The 22,818-nt window shown below is 42.2% G+C and overlaps 1 protein-coding gene across 1 annotated transcript; it reads left to right on the top strand.

Annotated features, from left to right (window-relative positions):
* Positions 1-2,130: 2,130 nt before the first annotated feature.
* cnga4 (cyclic nucleotide gated channel subunit alpha 4) lies at positions 2,131-17,948 on the top strand. Its single transcript, XM_060930545.1, has 8 exons — positions 2,131-2,246; positions 12,301-12,402; positions 12,662-12,768; positions 13,130-13,799; positions 13,927-14,086; positions 14,175-14,340; positions 17,229-17,739; positions 17,774-17,948. Exons 1-8 carry the CDS (start codon positions 2,131-2,133, stop codon positions 17,946-17,948), a joined length of 2,007 nt encoding a protein of 668 aa, XP_060786528.1.
* The last annotated feature ends 4,870 nt before the right edge of the window (positions 17,949-22,818 follow it).

Below are 22,818 nucleotides of genomic sequence, written 5' to 3'. Positions count from 1 at the left end.
TCAAGGATGGAGATACTATCCATTCAGAAATGTATTTAAAAATAAAAGTTCTGTGTATCTCCTTTAAGGACTGAAGACACCAAGTGATGAAGCGTTTCAGGTGTTATTTTGTCCCATTCTTCCTACACACAGATCATAAGATGTGCAATAGTACGGGGTCATCATTGTCATATGTTTTTCAAACTTCACCACACATTCTCTATTGGGGACAGAATGGGACAGACACCTTCTCCTTCCACAGCCATGCCTTTGTAATGTGGTTTTGCATTGTCTTGTTGAAATATCTCTGGAAAAGATGTCACCTTGAAGGCAGCATTATGTTGCTCCAAAATCTCAATGTACTTTTCTGCATTAGTGCTGCCATCACAGCAGTATAAGTTACCTTTGTCAAAAGCACTGACACAACCCCATACCATGACAGACCCTGGCTTTTTGACTTGTTGCTAGGAACAGTGTGGATGGTCCTTTTTGTCTTTGGTCTGGAGCACATGGTGTCCATTTCTTCCAAAAAAGACCTAGAATACATGCTTCCACCATGTGATGGTCCATCCGAGATGCCTTTGAGTCCAGAGAAGTTAATGGCACTTCTCACATCCTCGGGGTATCTTGGGTTCATACTGTCTGCAATGAAATACAAGTCAAAATAAATTTAGGAATCACTGTGTAATAATCGGGGCGGCACGGTGGTGTAGTGGTTAGCGCTGTCGCCTCACAGCAAGAAGGTCCGGGTTCGAGCCCCGGGGCCGACGAGGGCCTTTCTGTGTGGAGTTTGCATGTTCTCCCCGTGTCTGCGTGGGTTTCCTCCGGGTGCTCCGTTTTCCCCCACAGTCCAAAGACATGCAGGTTAGGTTAACTGGTGACTCTAAATTGACCGTAGGTGTGAATGTGAGTGTGAATGGTTGTCTGTGTCTATGTGTCAGCCCTGTGATGACCTGGCGACTTGCCCAGGGTGTACCCCGCCTTTCGCCCGTAGTCAGCTGGGATAGGCTCCAGCTTGCCTGTGACCCTGTAGAACAGGATAAAGTGGCTAGAGATAATGAGATGAGATGAATGAATGTGTAATAATCTAAAAACTCAATAAATGAGGAATGGGGAGACAGGCTTGACAACTCAAGGTGCATTTTTATTTTTGTTTCATTTCACTTTTCAGTGACTTTAGTTTCTCTTGTTTTTCACACATATGCATGCACACACAAATACAGTGCTGGGAAGCTCAGCTCCCTCTATCTCGCTCTGATTACCAGCTTCCCTCTGAAAAAAAAAAACACAGAGAAAACACACAAAAGTAAATTACTAGTTATCAAACACAGGTGAAAGTCATTATGTGTTACCTGCTGGTCCTACTTGACTCCTCGCCACCCACAAGTGAAGCTCGACCATGCCCCTGCTTCCACACACTGCTTTCTTTTTGTTTGCATTTTCCATACTGACCCAACTTTTTCTGATTTGGTATTGTATTTTTATCAAGCTGACCTAATGTTATAATAAAATACATTGTGCTATCTATCTATCTATCTATCTATCTATCTATCTATCTATCTATCTATCTATCTATCTATCTATCTATCTATCTATCTATCTATCTATCTATCTATCTATCTATGTCCACTGTAACCCTCTTTTTAATCCGACACATTTATTCTGACACCATTAGCCTATTAAATCACACAACAAACTTGTTCTTGCATAAATGCTTCTCTCCTAAAACTATCTGCAGCTCAGTTAAACCTCAACATATAATTTTATTTCAGTTATAGAATAATACAGACTTAAGCATGATACAAGGATTTCAAATCAATAATTATTTCAGTGTCAGTGCATCTTAGATCTTTTCTTTCACCTACAGGTTTCCTCTTGTGAGTTTTTGACCATTTTTACTGTCAATAAGACACCTTGTACTCGTGAGTCCCTCCAGGGAGACGTCACTGCAGCAACGAGCATCATCTGCCTCTTGCACTGCACAGGGTCTTGTTACTATGAAGATAGGGTTATGAAGCCAAACAATGCATAGGTTGAGGCAAACACACACACACACACACACACACACACTTCTGACTAGTTTATGGATGAAAGAATATCAGTGTACGTGTGAGAAAATGATTTAACTAGTACTATACTGTAGAATCTATAATGAATCGTTGGACTAAACTTATTCGCTGGCATCGCACACAAAAAGATGGTGAAGCAGAAGTGGCAAAAGCAGAAGGACAGAAAGAGGAGAAAAAGGAGCAGAAAACAAAAGTGAAGTGAGTGTCTCTTTGATCCTTTTCTATCTATCTGGCATATCACTACAGTGACATGACTGCTCTAGCCATCAAAGTCTCTAGGGAAGAATTACAGTAGTGATTTCCCATTGCCTTCTACTGGATTATTATAGAGGTTTTCTCCTCTCAATCATTCACACACCTATGGACAATTTAGAGTAACCAGTTAACCTAACTATATGTCTTTGGACTGGGGGGGAAACCAGAGCACCCGGTTTCTATCTACCCCACACAGACACAGGGAGAACATACAAACGCCACACAGAAAGGCCCCTGTCAGCCACTGGGCTCGAACCCAGAACCTTCTTGCTGTGAGTCAACAGTGCTAACCAACTGCACCACCCTTTGATCCTTTTACATACTGTATATACAAACCATATACAGTATTTGTCTCATAATTGACCAATGTGTCTATCAGTATCCATCAATAGGAATCAAGCCATGAACATCAGTATATGAGTGACTGTAAACTTCCATAGCTATGCAGATGACACTCAGCTTTACTTAGCTATGTCACCTAATGACTATGCCCCTCTTGAGTCTCTTCATAGATGCATTGACCAAATTAACAAATGGATGTCTCACAATTTTCTTCAGCTGAACGCAGATAAAACTGAAGTAATTATATTTGGCAAAAAGGAGGAAAGGCTTAGGATTGCCACTGTTCTTGAAACTAAGGGGCTTAAAGCAAAGGATACTGTCAAAAACCTTGGTGTCCTTATTGACAGTGAACTTAACTTCAACAGTCATATGAAAGTGGTAAAAAAGTCTGCATTCTATCACCTAAAAACATTTCTAAACTCAGGGGTCTCATGTCAAAGCATGATCTAGAAAAACTTATTCATGCTTTCATCTCCAGTAGGGTTGATTACTGCAATAGCCTTTTCACAGGTCTTCCAAAAAAGACCATCAAAGAGCTTCAACTAATCCAAAATGCAGCAGCAAGGGTTCTTACAAGAACAAAAAGGGTAGTCCATATCACTCCAATCCTAAGGTCTCTGCACTGGCTCCCAGTGAGCTATAGAATTGACTTTAAGGCATTACTTCTTCTATTTAAAACATTAAATGGGATGGGACCCAGCTACCTACTGGATATGTTTCAATTATATGCACCAACTAGGTCTCTAAGATCACAGGAGAAAAACTTGCTAGTAATACCAGCTGTCAAAACGAAGTGTGGTGAAGCAGCCTTTAGTTGCTATGCTGCTAAGCTTTGGAACCGACTTCCAGATGAGATCAAAAATGCTCCTACTGTTGTTAGTTTTAAATCCAGGCTCAAGACAAAGCTGTTTTCAGATGCTTTCACTTGATTAATTTTTACCTAAAGTGTAATTAATTTCCTTTAACATAATTTCTTTTAATTTTGATTTTAATGATTTTACTTTTACTTTAATTCTTTGTTACTGTTCTTATGCTTTTATTTTTTGTGAAGCACATTGAATTGCCTGTGTGTATGAAATGCGCTATACAAATAAACTTGCCTTGCCTTGCTTTGCTACACTTTGTACAAATATACAGACATACACATGCATAAATACTTCATGTTTTGTATGATACGGCATATTTAACAGTTATTCCATGAAATCGAGTCGTATTCGAGTTATTCCATGAAATCGAGTTGGCTACAAGCCATGTACGATGAGATTGAGTGGAATAACTGCTTTATTCTATTCACATTCACTGGATTTTGAGAAACAAAGCATTTTTATTTTTTTGCAAATTTGATAAATAAAAACTTTATACAAAATGTCTGACAAAATCAACTTAGAATGTAAACAAACCAGCAAAATGACAGTAGCAATTTGTAAAAAAAAAAAAACCCAAAAAAACAAAAAACCACAACAATACTTGAAAAATAAAAAAGATATATTCTTACCATCAAATACTTTTATTCCATATTTTGTTACTTTTTTGTATTTTTTGGGGTTTTGTTTTCGAGAACGTTTTTTATTTCATCCTCAGTTGGTTCAGCAACACGCTCCACCATTTTGTTTTTCTCTACTCATGGTGTATGAACTGATAGCCTAGTAGTAGAGTAGCCAATCAGAGTGCGTAATTGCTCATATCCAGTGAATGTGGACAGAATAATATGTACTTATTGACTGAGTGGGAGGGCGGACGGAAAAATATTTGGCTCAAGGTCATGCCGTATGGACCGAGCGCAGTGCATTTTCCCAATGGTTTTATTAAAAGCATGCACACAGATCTGTATGGGTCATATGATAATCTTTAATATGTTTTACAGCAGGGCGGCACGGTGGTGTAGTGGTTAGCGCTGTCGCCTCACAGCAAGAAGGTCCTGGGTTCGAGCCCCGGGGCCGGCGAGGGCCTTTCTGTGTGGAGTTTGCATGTTCTCCCCGTGTCCGCGTGGGTTTCCTCCAGGTGCTCCAGTTTCCCCCACAGTCCAAAGACATGCAGGTTAGGTTAACTGGTGACTCTAAATTGACCGTAGGTGTGAGTGCGAATGGTTGTCTGTGTCTATGTGTCAGCCCTGTGATGACCTGGTGACTTGTCCAGGATGTACCCCTCCTTTCGCCCGTAGTCAGCTGGGATAGGCTCCAGCTTGCCTGCGACCCTGTAGAACAGGATAAAGCGGCTAGAGATAATGATATGAGATGTTTTACAGCACTGCTTGATTATACTGTATCAAAGGAGTTAACTGTGTGATATACAGTATCATTAACTTTACTGTAAAGATAGATGGTAAAAGCATTTATGTGAAGCAGCAAAGGCCATCTGGCTATTTATTATGCCATCATATGTTTTGATTAAAATAAAGCATACCTTCAATTTGGCAAAGCAGGGTAAGCACTACAAGCTTAAAGCCAGATGTACAGCTAGGTAACACTAAGTTATTTTAGCTAAGTAGCTAATGGTTGCTAGCTAGCCAGATATTTAAAATAGATGCTCATACTCAAATAGATACTCATAGCTTGCTTCTTATTCTTTCTTTATTTCTTTTTTAAATTTTTCCCAACAATTTTCAGGACTATAATCCTATGCTTTAAAAACACAATGTTTTACAATGTAAACAATTTTTAGAGTTACACATGGAAGGCTTCCTATGTCTAAATAGACCATGGATGCACCCACTTATTTGAGTGTAGGGCAGAGTCGGCTATGGCTGAAAAAGCCAATTCTAGAGTGGCAGTCCTTGCCACAAATGCTGCACACAAAGGCTGATGAGAGTGTCTGAGCATTAGCTGCCATAGCTTTCCTTTTCTCTCTCCTGTTTGCTCAGAGTTTGCTTTGCTTTTCTTCTGTGACAGAGATGCCTTTGTGCATAGCCTGATGCCAAGGCACAACGACTTATGGCTGTCTTTTCCCATGTAATACCACTGATGTCCCCAGACTTCAGGTCGCATTTGCACATGTCCCTTTATTGCAACTTTGGGCATCCTGTGGGCCGAGATCCTTTGGCGAGCTCTCCACACAAGATGTCTTTAGGGATACAGCCATCCTGCATGTGACAAGCCAAGCCATCGTAGTCATCACTGTGTGAGGGCATAGATGCTTGGGATGCTGGCCTGGTCCAAGACGTACTGTTTTGTCATGTGGTCCTTCCAAGAGATGCTCTGGATCCAGCGCAAACACCCCAGGTGGAAGACATACAGGTGGTGCTCCTGGCGCAGGTAGGTTGACCAGGTCTCGCTGCCGTAGTGAAGGGCGCTCAGTACACTGGCTCTGTACACTATCATCTTGGTGACTGATATGAGCTTGTTGTTTTCCCACACTCTCTTGTATAGTTTGGCCATCATGGCATTGGTTTTCCCTATCCTTGTTTCAAGGGACAGGTCGTCAGGGTCAAGGAATAGGTTGTTTGAGACTGCTGATCCTAAGTAGGTGAATTCCTCTACCACTTGCAGAGTTTGGTTGCCAATGTTGATGCTGGGGATTTTGCTGACATCCTACTCCATGATCTCTGCTCATGATCACTGCTCGCCTTACAACCAAGGGGACGCGAGGGCATTGTCCACTCAATACCTGCGGAACTGAGGAGGAGGTACCCAGGCTGCAGAGCTGGGGCCAAGCGCAAGGCTAAGAAGATGGAGGGGCAGTAGAGGTACAAACCCTCGGTTCCATCGGTGCTTATGGGGAATGTGAACTCGCTAACCAACAAAACTGATGAGTTGGCAGGACTGGTGAAAACCCAGAGGCTCTACAGGGAGTGTAGTTTGTTGTGTTTCACGGAGACATGGCTTAACAGCAACACACTGGATTTTAATGTGGAGCTACCTGGATTCACTACAGTGACAGCGGACAGGGACATGAAGCTGAGCGGCAAGCGCAAAGGTGGGGGACTCGCACTGTTTATTAACACCAGATGGTGCAACTCGGGACGTTAAGGTGATCATCTGCTGCCGGGACATTGAACTGTTAGCGGTGAGTCTCCGACCATATTACATGCCTCAGGAGTTTACACATGCCATTTTCACCTGTGTTTACATTCCTCCGCAGGCGGTGTGTGACGTCATTCACTCCACCATAGCAGTGCTGCAGACACAACACCCCAAGGCTTTCTTCGTGATCTCTGGGGATTTTAACCATGTCACTCTGGACTTCACTCTCCCTGCCTTTCATCAGTTTGTGGACTGTCCCACTAGGAAAAACAGGACCATAGACCTATTGTATGCCAATGTAAGGGACGCATGCAGGGCAATCTCACTACCACCGCTGGGGAGATCTGACCATAATCTGGTTCTCCTACAGCCTCAGTACAAACCAATGGTTCTGAGGCAGCCCACTACCATGCGTTCATTCAGGGCCTGGTCTCCCAAGGCAGAGGAAACTCTTAAGGACTGCTTCGAGACGACCGACTGGAATGTACTAGTAGACCCGCATGGGGAGGACATTAAGGAGGTGACACACTGCATAAAGGACAACTTGAACTTTTGCAGGGACATTGCTGTTCCCACAAAAACTGTATGCTGCTTTCCAAACAACAAGCCCTGGATTACCAGTGAAGTCAAGGGCCTCCTCAACCAAAAGAAGAGGACATTCAAAGACAGAGACAGGATAGAGCTGAAGCATGTACAGGGGGAACTCAAAGTCCAGCTAAAAGAGGCCAAGGAGTCATACAGGAAAAAGGTGGAACAGAAGCTGCAAGAAAACAACATGAAGGAGGTCTGGGATGGGATGAAAACCATCACAGGCTGCAAGAAGAACAGCGGCAGCTCATCAAACGGGGGCATGGACAGGGCAAACCAGTTTAACCACTTCTTCAACAGGTTTGATTGTCGTGCTCCTGCTGCCCCTCCTCCCCTCCTCCTACAGCAGTTGTCACCTCGTCACCATCACCAGCAGATCAGCCCTCACCCCCACCACCATCATCATCATTATCAGAGCCATCAACACGTCCTGCAGATGGAATACACATCCAGTCCCCCCATCTTCACCACAGACCAAGTCAGGAGAGAGCTGAGGAGACTCCACCCCAGGAAGGCAGCAGGCCCGGACAAGGTGTGTCCCAGGATGCTGAGGGCCTGCGCTGCCCAACTGGGGGAGCCCCTCCAACATGTCTTTAACCTGAGCCTTCACCTTGGGAGGGTTCCTGTCATATGGAAAACGTCGTGCCTCATTCCAGTTCCCAAGAAAATACATCCAGAGGAACTGAATGACTACAGGCTGGTCGCCTTGACATCACACGTGATGAAAACCATGGAGTGACTGCTGCTGAGCCTCCTCAGACCCCAGGTCCACCATGCTGAGGACCCACTGCAGTTTGCGTACTGGGAGAAGGTGGGAGTGGATGATGCCATCCTCTATCTTCTGCACAGGACTCACTCTCATCTGGACAAGGGGAGTGGCGCAGTGAGGATCATGTTTTTTTTACTTCTTCAGCGCCTTTAATACCATCCAGCCCCTTCTACTGAGAGACAAGCTGCAGGAGATGGAGGTGGGCACACATTTGGTCTCCTGGATCACAGACTACCTCACTGGGAGACCACAACATGTCAGGATCAGGGACGGCATTTCTGACACGATGATCAGCAGCATGGGAGCACCACAGGGGACTGTGCTCGCTCCAGTTCTGTTCACTCTCTATACATCAGACTTCAAATACAACTCGGAGTCTTGTCACATGCAGAAGTTCTTGGACGATACTGTGATTGTGGGATGTGTTCATGATGGACAGGAGGATGAGTACAGGAGCCTGATAAAGGACTTTGTGTGGTGGGGTAAATCCAACCACCTGCAGATGAACATTGGTAAAACAAAAGAAATGCTTGTGGACTTTAAAAGGTCCAGGCCGACTCTGCAGCCGATCTCTATTGAGGGGGTCGATGTGGAGATGGTCAGGACCTACAAATACCTGGGTGTACATCTGGACGACAAGCTGGACTGGACAGTGAACACTGACACCCTCTACAGGAAGGGTCAGAACAGACTCTACTTCCTGAGGAGGCTCGGGTCCTTCAGGATCTGCTGAAAACTGCTGCTGATGTTCTACCAGTCTGTGGTAGCCAGTGTCCTCTTCTGTACTGTAGTGTGTTGGGGAGGCAGCATTAAGAAGAGAGATGCTGGACGGCTTGACAGGCTGGTGAGGAAAGCTGGCTCTGTGCTGGGAACTGAGCTGGAGTCACCAGTGGCAGAGCGAAAGGCCCTGAGCAAACTGCTCTCAACTATGGACAATGTTCACCACCTTCTGCATGGCGCCATCATCAGACAAAGGAGCTCGTTCAGTGGAAGACTGTTGTCCCTGCCCTGCACCATGGATAGATTCAGGAAATCTTTTGTCCCTCAGGCCATTAGACTGTTCAACTCCTCCCGGCTCAGCAAAAATAAGACTCTGTGACTTTGCTGTACTCAGGACTAGTTACACTGCTTATTTCATGTCCATTGTACTTTTCTGCTGCTTACATAGATGTACATTATATGCATAGATGGGTATATATAGATATTTGTAGATAAGCCGGTATGTTGTACTTTACCTTATTATATACTTTATTATTATATACTGTTATAATGTACCTACTTACTTATACATACTGTTATATATACTAACTTAATATTTATATACTAACTTAATATAATATATCATACACTATTACATATACTATATGTACTGATATATACTTTAATTATGCCTATTATGTAATATACTATGCTTTTTATCTACCATATATCACTAAACACACTGCATATGTATGTAACTGTCCACAAAGTATTTGCACTGCTCATTACACTCTCATTTGCACTGTGACTGGTTACTGCCAACTGCACTACCTCCCACACTGAGAGCTATATATTCTATTATTTGCTCTTTTTGGTAATTTTATTTCTTTGGTATTTTGTATTTTAGTTTTTTATACAACCTCCTTGTATAATGCTATTTAGTTTTCGTATTGATCTTGTGCAATGCGGAAATATTACTGGATACCTTGAATTTCCCTGTGGGGTTAATAATGTATGTATGTACCGTATGTACCGTATGTACCGTATGTATGTATGTATGTATGTATGTATGTATCTATCTATCTATCTATCTATCTATCTATCTATCTATCTATCTATCTATCTATCTATCTATCTTCCTTCTTCAGACGGATAGTGAGACCAAACAAAAGCAAGCGTGCACCAGGGAACTGACTAGCCTCTGGAAACCAGACTGTGTGTGGGATACGAGGGCAGCATCATCAGCAAAAAGCATCTCACTAATCAGGACCTGGTGCACTTTGGTCTTTGTTCTGAGGTGTGCGAGGTTGAAGAGCTTGCCATGAGACCTTGTGTGTAAATACACTCCAATATCAGATGCCCTGAAAGCATATGACAGAACAAGGGAGAAGAAAATACTGAACAATGTCAGAGCAAGAATGCAACACTATTTCACTCCGTTTTGTATGGGGAGCGGTTCTGAGGCTGATCTGTCGAAATGCACTGTTTCTTGCATGCCATCTTGGAAGGAGGAGATGAGTTTTAGCAGCTTTGTCAGTCAGCCAATCTTCTCCTAGAGTGTGAATAGGCCTCTTCTGCTGACTAAGTCAAAGTCCTTGGTCAGGTCGATAAAGGCGATGTATAGGGGCTGTCTCTGTTCCCGGCTCTTGTGGCTGCCTGAGTGAGAAGCTCATATCGCTTGTGGATCTCTCTGCCCTGAAACCACAGTGGGACTCAGGGTACACTTGCTTTGTTAGTGTCTGCAGCCTCTTCAACACCACTCAGGCAAATGGCTTGCCAATAATGCTGAGCAGGGATATGCCTCTGTAATTATTACAATCACTGCAGTCCCCCTTGTTCTTAGAAAGCGTAACAATGTTTGTATTTCACATGTCTTGGGATACTGATCTCTCCTCCAAACACTGGCAGAGTAGCTTGTGAAGATGGCTTAGTAACGCTGGTTTCCCACACTTCTGCAGGGATGCTGTCTTTGCCTGGTGCCTTTCCATGAGCAAGCAGGATAATAGCCCTGCTGAGGTCATCCTCAGTTGGGGGTCAGTCTAGCCCTTCCATGACGGGCAAGGTGGGGAAGTTGGCAAGGACAGACTCACTAATCTTATTCTCTGTGGAGTACAGGTTCTGGTAGTACTCAGCCCATCTCTCCATCTGCTTGGCAGTTCCAACTACAATGCTGGTAAAATTAAGGCAAATGTTATTTGCATCCAGATGTCCGTAGCCAACTGTGGCAGCGGGGGCGTGGTCAAGCGCCGGTCTGTGACAGGAGGGCGGAGTCAGGGAAGGTAAGTGGCAGAATCACTTCACCTGAGAGCAATTAACCTGTGTTTGTGTGTCTTCCCAGTGACTGCGCCCTATATGAGGAGGGAGAGTGAGAGCAGAGGTAGCTCATCCCTGAACCAGACGCCGGTTATGTGTGTGTCTGTTTGAATGAATGAATGAATGAATGAATGAATTATTGTTTAAACTGAAAAGTCTAGCAATAAACGCTATTTTGGAACCTGATCCCTGTCCTGCCGTCCTCTGTGCTCCACCCACACATAGGGAGTCCTACACCAACAAAACTATTTGTACCCAGGGTGGATAACCAAAGTGGCTACTTACACCCAGGTGTATATAGCATCACTCAGCAACAAGACAAGCACCCAGGTGTCCACAGCCTACAATGTTATTTACACCCAGATTCTAACCCTAACCAGTTGTAAAATGCTGAATAGCTAATTTGGGTGTAAATAGCTGAATAGCTGCCATATGACTATTCACACCCGGGTGCAAATAGACACTCTGTAATCACAGTAACTACTTGGTGCAGTTATGGATTTAGGTATTCATGACATGGGCGGCCACCCAGGGCAGTATCTTGCTGGGGGTGGCACAGGGCACCTGCACAAAAAAATCAGAATGGTGACATTTGCACAATCAGTTTTTTATGCACGTCACTTATATCTTGTCAACATGTGGGCCAGTTAACCTTGTTAGTATGGGCACCCTGATTCTAATTTCTTAGCTAGCGGGCTACTGCCTGGGAAGGTCTCCCAAATATGAGATGGGGAGAGGGGCAGAGGTAAGTTTACCTCAGATCTCCCCACTGGAAGCCCAAGGTAGGGGGAGCAGAGGAATCTATCAGATAGCACACCTCTAAGTTGGGGATCACACTGACCAGTGGGAGTACTGGCAGAAGCAACAGATTTTCTATTGTTTGCTATGATAAGGCAGCAGAACAGTTGACATGGCTAGTATTACGCTAGTGAAGTAGAAGCAGAGTGTTGGTTCAAATTGAACTTGATTCAACTTTCTGAGCATAACGCAATGCTCACCAATTTCAGTTTAGTGTATCCTATGAATGTTTCAGGAGTTTTGACCAATCAAAGCAGTAAGATTCTTATAAGGGTGAGATGTCTGAAATGACAAAAAGTTAATTTACAACAATGAATGAGTAGTTAGGCGAACCCCACCCAGTGCGCCAAACAAGCTAGAACTGCCACTGACTTGCCAACTAAGCAGACAGTAAGATATTGTGAATGTACAAGGTCATTTTTTTTGTTTGTTTGTTTGCTTGTGGTTTTATAATGGATTGAAACAACCAGCAACACACTGTAATCTCTCTCTCTCTCTCTCTCTCTCTCTCTCTCTCTCTCTTGTTCAGCTGGCGGGAGTGGGTGATTGATCCCTCTGAAGAGTTTTATTATGGCTGGTTGCAGCTCATGATCTTTCCCATCATCTACAACTGGGTTATTATTATCTTCAGGTAGGAGGTTTTATGATGTCAATAAAGACAGAACAGGCCCTGACTAAAACCTAATGGCATAGTATACAAACACATGAATAACAAACAGCCTAGCTGGAAATAACAAGTATGTACTTTTCAAAGCCAACAAAGATTAAAAGAATATTAAGGTTTATTCAGTAAAGGTGAAGAAACCATATCAGATATCACTAAACATAGGTAGAGTTGATACCCTTTCTATGTTTGTAATTAACTAAAACCTTTGTTAATATTGTTTAAGGGTTTGTTTTTATGAAGTTGACCAGAAATTTCAGGCTATTTGGTACACCCTAGACTACGTCTCTGATCTGGTCTATGTGGTTGACATATTCATCAAGGTCCGTACTGGTAAGTGTAACAATCTTTATAATTTTGTGACCATTTTAATTTCTGTAAGTATGATCTATTTTTGAAATAGCAATGTTTTCACATAAAAAACTGCTTTATGTGTTTTATTTTTTTAATAATAAAAAAACAGAATTTCTAAACACTCGTCTTTGAGTCTCTGGCACTCCTTCAAGAGCTAAAATAAGTGCAGCGATGGAGGAAAACTGCAGTTTTACTCTAGAATCAGGATTTGGAAACAATACTGAAAATGAATTAAAGCTATTTTGCCAGAGTTCATTACTTTCTTCTGAGAGACAGAACTGCCAAGGAAGAAAAAAATTAAATGGATAATTTATGTATTTCTCTCCTCTGTTGTCCACAGGGTTTTTAGAGCAGGGCAGCCTCGTGCGAGATATGTCACGGCTCAAAAAACGCTACCTGCACTCCTCTCAGATTTTGTGGGATGTGCTGTCCCAGATGCCCACTGATCTGCTCTACTTGAATAATTTTTTCAAGACTCCCGTGGTGCGGATAAACCGGTTTCTTCGCTCACCTCGCCTCTCTGAGGCCTTGGACCGCATGGAGACACGTACTGCCTACCCCAACATATTCCGCATATCCAAACTAATGATTCTCATCTTTATCCTCATCCACTGGAATGCATGCCTCTATTTTGCCCTCTCAAAATATATTGGCTTTGGAAGTGATGACTGGGTCTACCCTGACACCACAGACAGTGAGTTTAATTCCACACGCCGTCAGTACTTCTATTCCTTCTGGTTTTCCACCCTGATCCTCACCACAGTGGGTGACACCCCTCAGCCAACCTGTGAGGAGGAATTTCTCTTCATGATTGCTGACCTGTTGATTGCCGTGCTGGTGTTTGCCTCTGTGGTGGGAAGCGTAGGGAGTGTAATAATGAACCTGCGTACCAGGGACAACGTCTTCTTCCCCAATCACGAGCTGGTAAAGAGCTACTTGGGCAGCCGGAGAATCAGCAAAACACTACACAAACGTGTCAACACCTGGTACCAACATCTCCATATCCACAAGTGAGTCTTATTGCTGTTATGAAAAATGTAATCACCTATCTTTTTTAACTCATTCAGCTATATTGTATTCATATCATTTTGCAAAGCAGAAAAGCTTTGGTAGCCATTTAGCTCTGCTCTGAAACAGGAAGATCACTCGGGAGAATGAAATCCTCCAGCAGCTACCAGTCACACTGCAGACGGCCATTGCTGTGAGCGTGCATCTACCCATTCTGTCTAAGGTTACCATCTTCCAGAACTGTGAGAGCAGCTTACTGGAAGAACTGGTGCTCAAGCTCACCCCACAGGTCAAAATTTAAAAAAAGCTCACATTAAAAGAGGTTAGAACCTAAAATTATGCTGTGTAGTACAATGCTTTTTATTCCCTTTGCGTAGTTCTACAGCCCTGGAGAGTACGTGTGCAGGAAAGGTGATGTAGGGCATGAAATGTACATCATCAAAGAAGGGAAGCTGGCTGTGGTAGCAGACGATGGGGTCACTCAGTTTGCTGTACTGGGTGAAGGTAATTTCTTTGGTGAGATCAGCATCCTCAACATAAAAGGTAGGAACATCTAATGGTATGACAAACATGTGCATGTCTCATGTGCAGTGTTTCAAATGTACTCTATAGTTATTGACTACACCTATAAGATGTTTCTTCCAAGATGAAACTTATTTGATCAAAGAGTTTTATAACAACCACAGTACACTTGAAAAAATGTAGAGCCATATATTATGTAGTATACAATATAAAAGTTAAAACAAATATAGGAATAAGTGGGAAATAAGTTAAATGTAGAACATTAAAATAAAGAAGGTCTTTCTGAGAACTCTCCCAAAATGCAACACTTGTGCTTCACTAAACATAATTAGAACTACAATTACATTGTTGTGGGCAAAGGAATCCAAAATCACCTTTTTTTGGTCATGCATACCATCAGCATGTTTGTCTTTTGTGAATAGAGATTGCATGATGAATTCTGCGAAATACTAAGATATTTCAGATCAAAACCTGGTTGCCTCTACCAGGGTTTCACATCTGGATTCTGATATTTTTCCCATTCTTTTTGGCAAAATTATTAAAGGGATCCTCCAGTGGATTTATTCTCAAACTTATTTTAAATAAAAGTAGTTGCAGATTTAAAAAAAGATCAGACGTTCATTTTTGGAGACCAAATAGTGTTCGAGAAAAATATATTTTTTTTAAAAATGCCAGATGGGCCTGACGTATGCGATGATGCCAGGTAGCGGTCACTTGGAGCAACACAGCTGTTTATATTCTCTGTTCACATCGTAGTTTTGCTAGTTTTACAAGTATTTTACCAAATTTATCAGTTTTTAAATAAGTATGCCTCATTGTGTAGCATATCAAAGCCACAATGATGCTAAAAAGAAAGCACAAGCTGGAACTAGACTGCATTTCTGCAGAGAAAATGCAAAGTGTGTTTGCTCAGCTGTGGCAGAGGGTCACCAACAGAAACTGGATCAGACATGAGACCTCACGCTGCTAAATCTTTTTTACATGAGCTACAGATAGTGTGTGTGCATGTAGTGTGTGTTTAGTGTGTGTAAAAGTGTGTGTAGTGTGTGTGGCATAGTGTGTGTAGAGTGTGTGTGCCTGCGTGCTCTAAAATCTTGGTTTAAAATGGCTTAACTTGTAGCGTGAAGCACACTATTGTTCTTCTTAAGTTTACTTTATTGTAATAATAATAATAATAATAAAAATAATAAAGTAAACTTAAGATGAACAATAGTGCACTTCACGCTGCTTTGTGCTTAGCAAGGATACTAATAACTCTCCTTATTGTTTTCCCCACTTAGCTATGAGTCAACCAAGTGAACTGTCTGTAAGCTGTATAGCGCAGAGACCTGTACAATGAAAAGTCTTTGTCTTCAAAAAGATATCGACACCGTTCCAACTTTGACATATTCAGCCTGAACAGCCTGAAGCAATGTAGTGTGCTTGTATACAGCTTTTGGATAGATGCACCTGTTCTCTCGTTCTTGTCGTTTTTCTATCATTTTTTCCCATAGAAAAAATCTCGGTTTAAAATGGCTCAACTCACAGCGCAACATGACACTTTGTGCTCTAAAATCTTTTTTTACATGATCTACATGGCGCTGGGTAGGTTAACAGAGAATGCGGCATGGTTTAAAGCAGAGATTTTAGAGTGTGAGGCCTGCAGCATGACATGACATTAAATTTTTCTCCCGAAACTCCATTCATTTGAATGGATGAAAATGCCACACTCTCTGTTAATCTACCCAGCGCCATGTAGATCATGTAATAAAAGATTTTAGAGCACGAAATGTCATTTCACACTGCGAGTTAAGCCATTTTACACCGAGATTTTAGAGCGTGTAGGCGCACACGCGCACACACACACACACACACACACACACACACACACACACACTACATGTACACTACTGTCAGTGACCCTCTGCCACAGCTGAACAAGCACACTTTGTATTTTCTCTGTGGAAATGAGGTCTAGCTCCAGCTTGTGCTTTCTTTTTAGCATCATTGTGGCTTGTATATGCTACACAATGAGGCATACTTATTTAAAAGCTGATAAATTTGGTAAAATACTTGTAAAACTAGCAAAACTATGATGTAAACACAGAATATAAACAGCTGTGTTGCTCCAAGCTACCACTACATTATGTCATCGCGTATGTCAAGCCCATTTGGCATTTTAAAGAAAATTCATTTTTCTCGAACACTATTTGGTCTCCGAAAATGAAAGTTTGATTTTTGAAATCTGCGACTACTTTTACTTAAAATAAGTTTGAGAATAAATTCGCTGGAGGATCCATTTAAAGCTCGGTCAGATTGAAAAGAGATCACTGGTCAGCAGCCACTTTGTCTTGCCACATATTCTCAATCAGATTGAGGTCTGGGCTTTGACTGGATCATTCTAACATGTTCTAACAGGCTCTTGGGTTTGGACAACTCAAGTGTAGTTTTGGCACTATGCCTAGGGTCTTTGTCACTCTCAAGTCTCTTGCAGACTGGAACAGATTTTCTTTGACAATTCCCAAGTATTTGACTCCATACATCAAATCTGCCCAGTTTCCCAGTCATTGCTGATGAAAAGCATCCCCACAACATGATGCTTCCACCACCATGATTCACTGTGGGGACAGTGTTCTCAGGGTGATGATCAGTGTTGGATTTCTGTCAAAAGTAGCACTTTGTTCTAAGACCAAAAAATTTATTTTGGTCTAGTGGTTGTTTAAAAAATTATTTACAATTTCCTGTAACATTATGGGCCATTTTTTGTGGATTCAGGATATAAAATCCCAATGACGTCCATTTCAGGTTCAGGTTGTAACACTATAAAAAGTGGAAAATTTCACAGGAAGTGTAGGCACTGTAGACAATTCATTTGATTAAGAACAAATTATACTACACCCTATGACATCCTTTCATTTTATATCATCCAGGCAACAGATCAGGTAATCGGCGTACAGCCAACATCCGCAGCATTGGTTACTCAGACCTTTTCAGCCTGTCCAAGGAGGACCTAACAAACACTCTGTCTGGGTTCCCAGCTGCCAAGCGTCTTTTGGAGGAAAAGGGGCGCCAAATCCTCACCAAGATGGGAATGCTAGAGGTTACAGATGAAGGGGGGGAGGAAAAGGAGAAGCTGGAGGACAAAGTGGTACGCATTGAGTCTAGCCTGGAGACACTACAGACCAAACTGGCACGGTTGATGGCTGAATTGGAGTCTAGTGTCGACAAAATGAAGAGTCGTGTGGAGCAGCTAGAACTACAGACTGATGGTTGGGAGGGCATTGTGGCCGAGGGGGCCGGGAGCGAAACGGACGATGAGGCTGAGAGAGATCGGGAGGTTGGGGATGGTGAGGGAGAGAAAGAAGAGGAACCACAAGGAGAGAGGGGTGAGGGTGATGGAGGAGAAGAAGATAAGGATGAGGGGAAAGAGGTAAAGCAGAAGTGAAGATAGTGATATCGTGAGGAGAATAAAAAGAAGACAGTTAATTAAGACAGAGACAGAGAAGCAGGATAAAATATATCAATTATTTACAGGCTATTTCACCAGATTATTCCAAGTTAATATATTAGAAAAGAGGAAGAAAATTGACATTTCCTCTGTTGAGATCCAGAGCACTTTTATGAATGTTATTATACAGATGTATGCCTAATAGACGGCATGGTGGTGTAGTTATTAGCACTGTCGTCTCACAGCAAGAAGGTCCGGGTTCGAGCCCCGTGGCCTGCGAGGGCCTTTCTGTGTGGAGTTTGCATGTTCTCCCCGTGTCCGTGTGGGTTTCCTCCGGGTGCTCCGGTTTCCCCCACAGTCCAAAGACATGCAGGTTAGGTTAACTGGTGACTCTAAATTGACCGTAGGTGTGAATGTGAGTGTGAATGGTTGTCTGTGTCTATGTGTCAGCCCTGTGATGACCTGGTGACTTGTCCAGGGTGTACCCCGCCTTTCGCCCGTAGTCAGCTGGGATAGGCTCCAGCTTGCCTGCGACCCTGTAGGACAGGTTAAAGCGGCTACAGATAATGAGATGAGATGAGATGCCTAATAGAGCCACTTCTGTTTAACACAAGGTGGCAGCAGAGCACAGACAGTGAAATTCACAGATATTTATATCACAGATAATTCCCTCTTTAGTAACTGCAGTTGAGATGAGCTGTGAATTGTCAAAATGACACTATATGAAATGCAGTTAATCAAGAGTAACCTGCCTAATAAGCACAAACAGGCAGCATTAAACACACAGTAGAAAAATACGTGTGTGTGTGTGTGCACAAAACCCTAATTTAAAAGATCAATTAAATACTGAAAAACCACTTTATGTCAATAAAATTTGTCAAATGTTTGGAAATTTATGACAGCTCCTATGCCAGGAACAATGGGAGCAAGCAGAGATCAACATGGATATGACGATATAATAGAATTGCGAACACAAACATGACAAAGCTCAACCTATTTTGGAAATCTGCCTTTCAGCCCGGATCGTCTGCTTATATTTTGGATTAGCTTCTTGTCAGTCATTTTAAAGACACACCTCCCAATACCCCTCCACATCTATATAAATCATTATGAGGAGAACTTGCATGTTTATAGTGTTGTAATTTGGCTTTCAAGCAGGAGAATATCCAAACACGCTTGAAAATCATGTCATAACAGTCCTTTCTAATGGTAACTCTAGCTGAACCACTATAAATTTTGGGGGTGGAGATTTGTGTACGTGTGGAAATTGTGGTGAGGTCAATGAGTAAAAATATCATTCAAATCTTATTCAGCTCCACCCGTTTACCCATTAGAGATCCCTTCCGCCCAATGGATCTTAGCTAATGCATCTTTCAAAACACTAATAGAAGGAGTTCACTTAATATTCAATGGTAAGCTGAAAGAGTGAAACAGCAAAAACGATTGTTTTGAAGACGACTGAGATTTAAGAGGTAGAGCAGGTTAGAACACGTCTGCCGTATAGGATGGAGCTAACACAATAAGAGCTTTAAAAACAAACAAATGGCTACGAACAAGCCAGGGATAATTTATTGTTAGCAATATACAAGGAATGGCAAAAATCTAAGAAATGTGAGATGAAGGCCTAAATAACAACACAATGAATGACTTAATTTTAGAAATAATGAGAGCAGGACAAGCTCTAATAACATCCTAATAAACCCTATAGGAAATTATTTTGGTAACAGAAGGATAAAAAAAAAAGCTAACTGAGAAGTTCTGACTGCAGAAATAAGCCTTGAACCAGTTCAGTGCTGCTCACTACAGGCCGACTGCATGCTCAAGACATAAGCAATAGTGTCATAACTGCTTATAGCTAGCCTACTATGTTAGCCAGATGTGCTTATGTTGATTTTTCAAGTGATCGTTCACATGCCACATTTTCTTGAAAAGGTTTCAGAAGCATCTACCCTCCTTTACAAACAAACACTTGTCTTTAAGCCTCCGATATGAAAGCATAACGTGCACAGGATGTAGGTTATTTTTATTATTGAATAAATAATGTAATACCAAGGTTTTTGTTAATTCAATGCACTCTTCTATAAAGAACAGGCGCTCATGGTTGATGGATTAACTGACTGAGCACTCATCTGCTACAGCTCATTTTATGTAAATGTAGTTCATAGTTTTACTGTACCTATAACAGATTGGGTTTTTGAGATGTCTCCATATAAGATCATGTCTCCCCTGATGTTCTCGGTGTCAAAAAAGTGTCATTTTTATGTATTTTGTATTGGTCATGAATGCCATTCAGATGTAGTTTTTCTGAGTGTATTTACAATGCTCACAATCACTTCCACTGTTCTCTTTTTTGCCATATATACAGTGGATATAAAAAGTGCACACACCCCGTTAAAATGATTGTTTTTTCTGATGTAAAAAAAAAAATGAGACCACAATAAATAATTTCAAGACTTTTCCCACCTTTAATGTGACCTATAACCTGTACAATTCAATTGAAAAACAAACAAATCTGTTAGGAGGAAAAACATAAATAAAAAATGTACAATAAGCTGGTTGCATAAGTGTGCACACCCTTAAATTAATACTTTGTTGAAGCACCTTTTGATTTCATTAGAGCATTCAGTCTTTTTGGGTTGGAGTCTATCAGCCTGCCACATCTAGACTTGGTAATATTTGCCCACTCTTCCTTGCAACAGCGCTCCAAATCTGTCAGATTGCGAGGGCATCTCTTGTGCACAGCCCTCTTCAGGTCATCCCACAGATTTTCAATTGGATTTAGGTCTGGGCTCTGGCTGGGCCATTCCAAAACTTTTTTGCGGTCACTGTCATGCTGAAAGATGAAATTCCTCTTCATCTTCAGCTTTCTAGCAGACACCTGAAGGTTTTGGGCCAAAATTGACTGGTATTTAGAACTGTTTATAATTCCCTCCACCTTGACTAAAGCCCCTGTTCCAGCTGAAGAAAAACAACCCCAAAACATGATGCTGCCACCACCATGCTTCACCGTGGGTATGGTGTTCTTTTGGTGATGTGCAGTGTTGTTTTTGTGCCAAACATACCTTTTGGAATTGTGGCCAAAAAGTTCAATCTTGGTTTCATCAGACCATAACACATTTTCCCACATGCTTTTGGAAGCTCATGATTTTTTTTTTTTTCAAAATTTAGCCGGGCTTGGATGTTTTTCTTTGACCCTACCCCATAGTCCAGACCAGGGCTTTACATTAACTTTTTCGCTCACCGGCCACTGTGGCTAGTGGTTTTCCCGAGTCACTAGCCATTCGGCCTTTTCACTAGCCACAATTTTGTTGCCAGGAAATCGCAGTTTTTTCTTCACCATGATACGTTAAAGTTCAGAAGATCTAGATTTAATTATGAATGGCAGAGTATAATGTATCTCTACAGTAGCACTCAAGTATTCAGTGCTGTTAAGGTAGCTCCCTATATGAAAACATGCAACCAATTCAGACAAAAATATAAACAGAGTATTCTGTTTATTGAACTCAAATTCAAGCCCTTTGCAATATGAAATATCGTATAATATGAAAAATAACATTCGGCATGGTGGTGTAGTGGTTAGCGCTGTTGCCTCACAGCAAGAAGGTCCGGGTTTGAGCCCTGTGGCCGGCGAGGGCCTTTCTGTGCGGAGTTTGCATGTTCTCTCCGTGTCCGTGTGGGTTTCCTCCGGGTGCTCCGGTTTCCCCCACAGTCCAAAGACATGCAGGTTAGGTTAACTGGTGGCTCTAAATTGACCGTAGGTGTGAATGTGAGTGTGAATGGTTGTCTGTGTCTATGTGTCAGCCCTGTGATGACCTGGTGACTTGTCCAGGGTGTACCCCGCCTTTCACCCGTAGTCAGCTGGGATAGGCTCCAGCTTGCCTGCGACCCTGTAGAACAGGATAAAGAAGCTAGAGATAATGAGATGAGAATGAGATCTATTAATTGTCTGTGTGTGTGTGTGTGTGTGTGTGTGTGTGTGTGTGTGTGTGTGTGTGTGTGTGTGTGTGTGTGTGAGAGAGAGAGAACATGTGTAGAGAGAGACATTAAATGTCCTCATTACATTCATCATCAGATGAGTCTGAATGGTCCATGAAAAATGGTCTTCATGACCTGAGGCTTCCAACAGGCCATAAGTTGATAGCTGGGGTGAGATCAACTTCTTTCCAATTGCGTGAACGTTTCTAAACAGCAGCTCCATCCTCTCCAGCTCAGCCGACTTCATGACAGCCAGGGACTTGAAAGCAATGCTGTCCTTGGTGAACTAGCCGTCTTCGCCTGTTTTGATGTTATAGTACTGATGTGTGCATTTGACTTTTCATGGTCCTTAATAGTTTCAAGTTTAAAACTAGACAGGGACACTCTAACGAGTGCAAACCCCGCCTTTTCCCTATTAAAATACATTGGGCGAAAATTTCGAAGTTCTGCCATGACCTTGACCTTTGACCTCCAAAATTTAATGGTTTCCTTCCTGGGTGATTGGCAACACATGTACAAAATTTTGTCCAAATCGATCCATTGGTTCTTGAGATATCTTGCAGACACACAGACAGACAGACAGACAGACAGACAGATACACACACACACAGACTGACGCAGGTGAAAATAATAACCCCTCCGACTACTGTCGGCGGGGTTAATTACTGGTGCCTGTCTTTGCAATACTTTCTACAGTCTTCCCCAGTACATGGTATTTTCAGTTTTGCTATGAACTAGCCAATCTCACCCTAACTTCCATTTGTCATTGAACTGTCTTATCTTCCTATTAGCATCTTGTTCATCTCCATAGCCATAGCCAGCTCTGAGGCCACCGTGGTCTGGACCTCGGTCATTTTTAAGAACTGAAAATACATTTGTATGCTAAATATTCAACTGGATAAAAAAATAAAGAATAACATTAAAACGTCTCCGTAAAAAGTGCATTGTTAATTATGTTAAACGTTGAATCTGTCTTCTGTGTCTGTTTCGTGCGCATGGCTCTGAGACCAAGAACACAAAAGCAAATGAGTGCGCAACTCGGGGAGGAATGCAGTGCAGTTGACATGTTTTTTTCAGGGTAACCATCAAGCTGTTCA

The sequence above is a fragment of the Neoarius graeffei genome, chromosome 9 (genome assembly GCF_027579695.1).
Source record: "Neoarius graeffei isolate fNeoGra1 chromosome 9, fNeoGra1.pri, whole genome shotgun sequence".
Lineage (NCBI taxonomy): Eukaryota > Metazoa > Chordata > Actinopteri > Siluriformes > Ariidae > Neoarius > Neoarius graeffei.
This window is presented reverse-complemented; position numbering and strand designations above follow the sequence as displayed.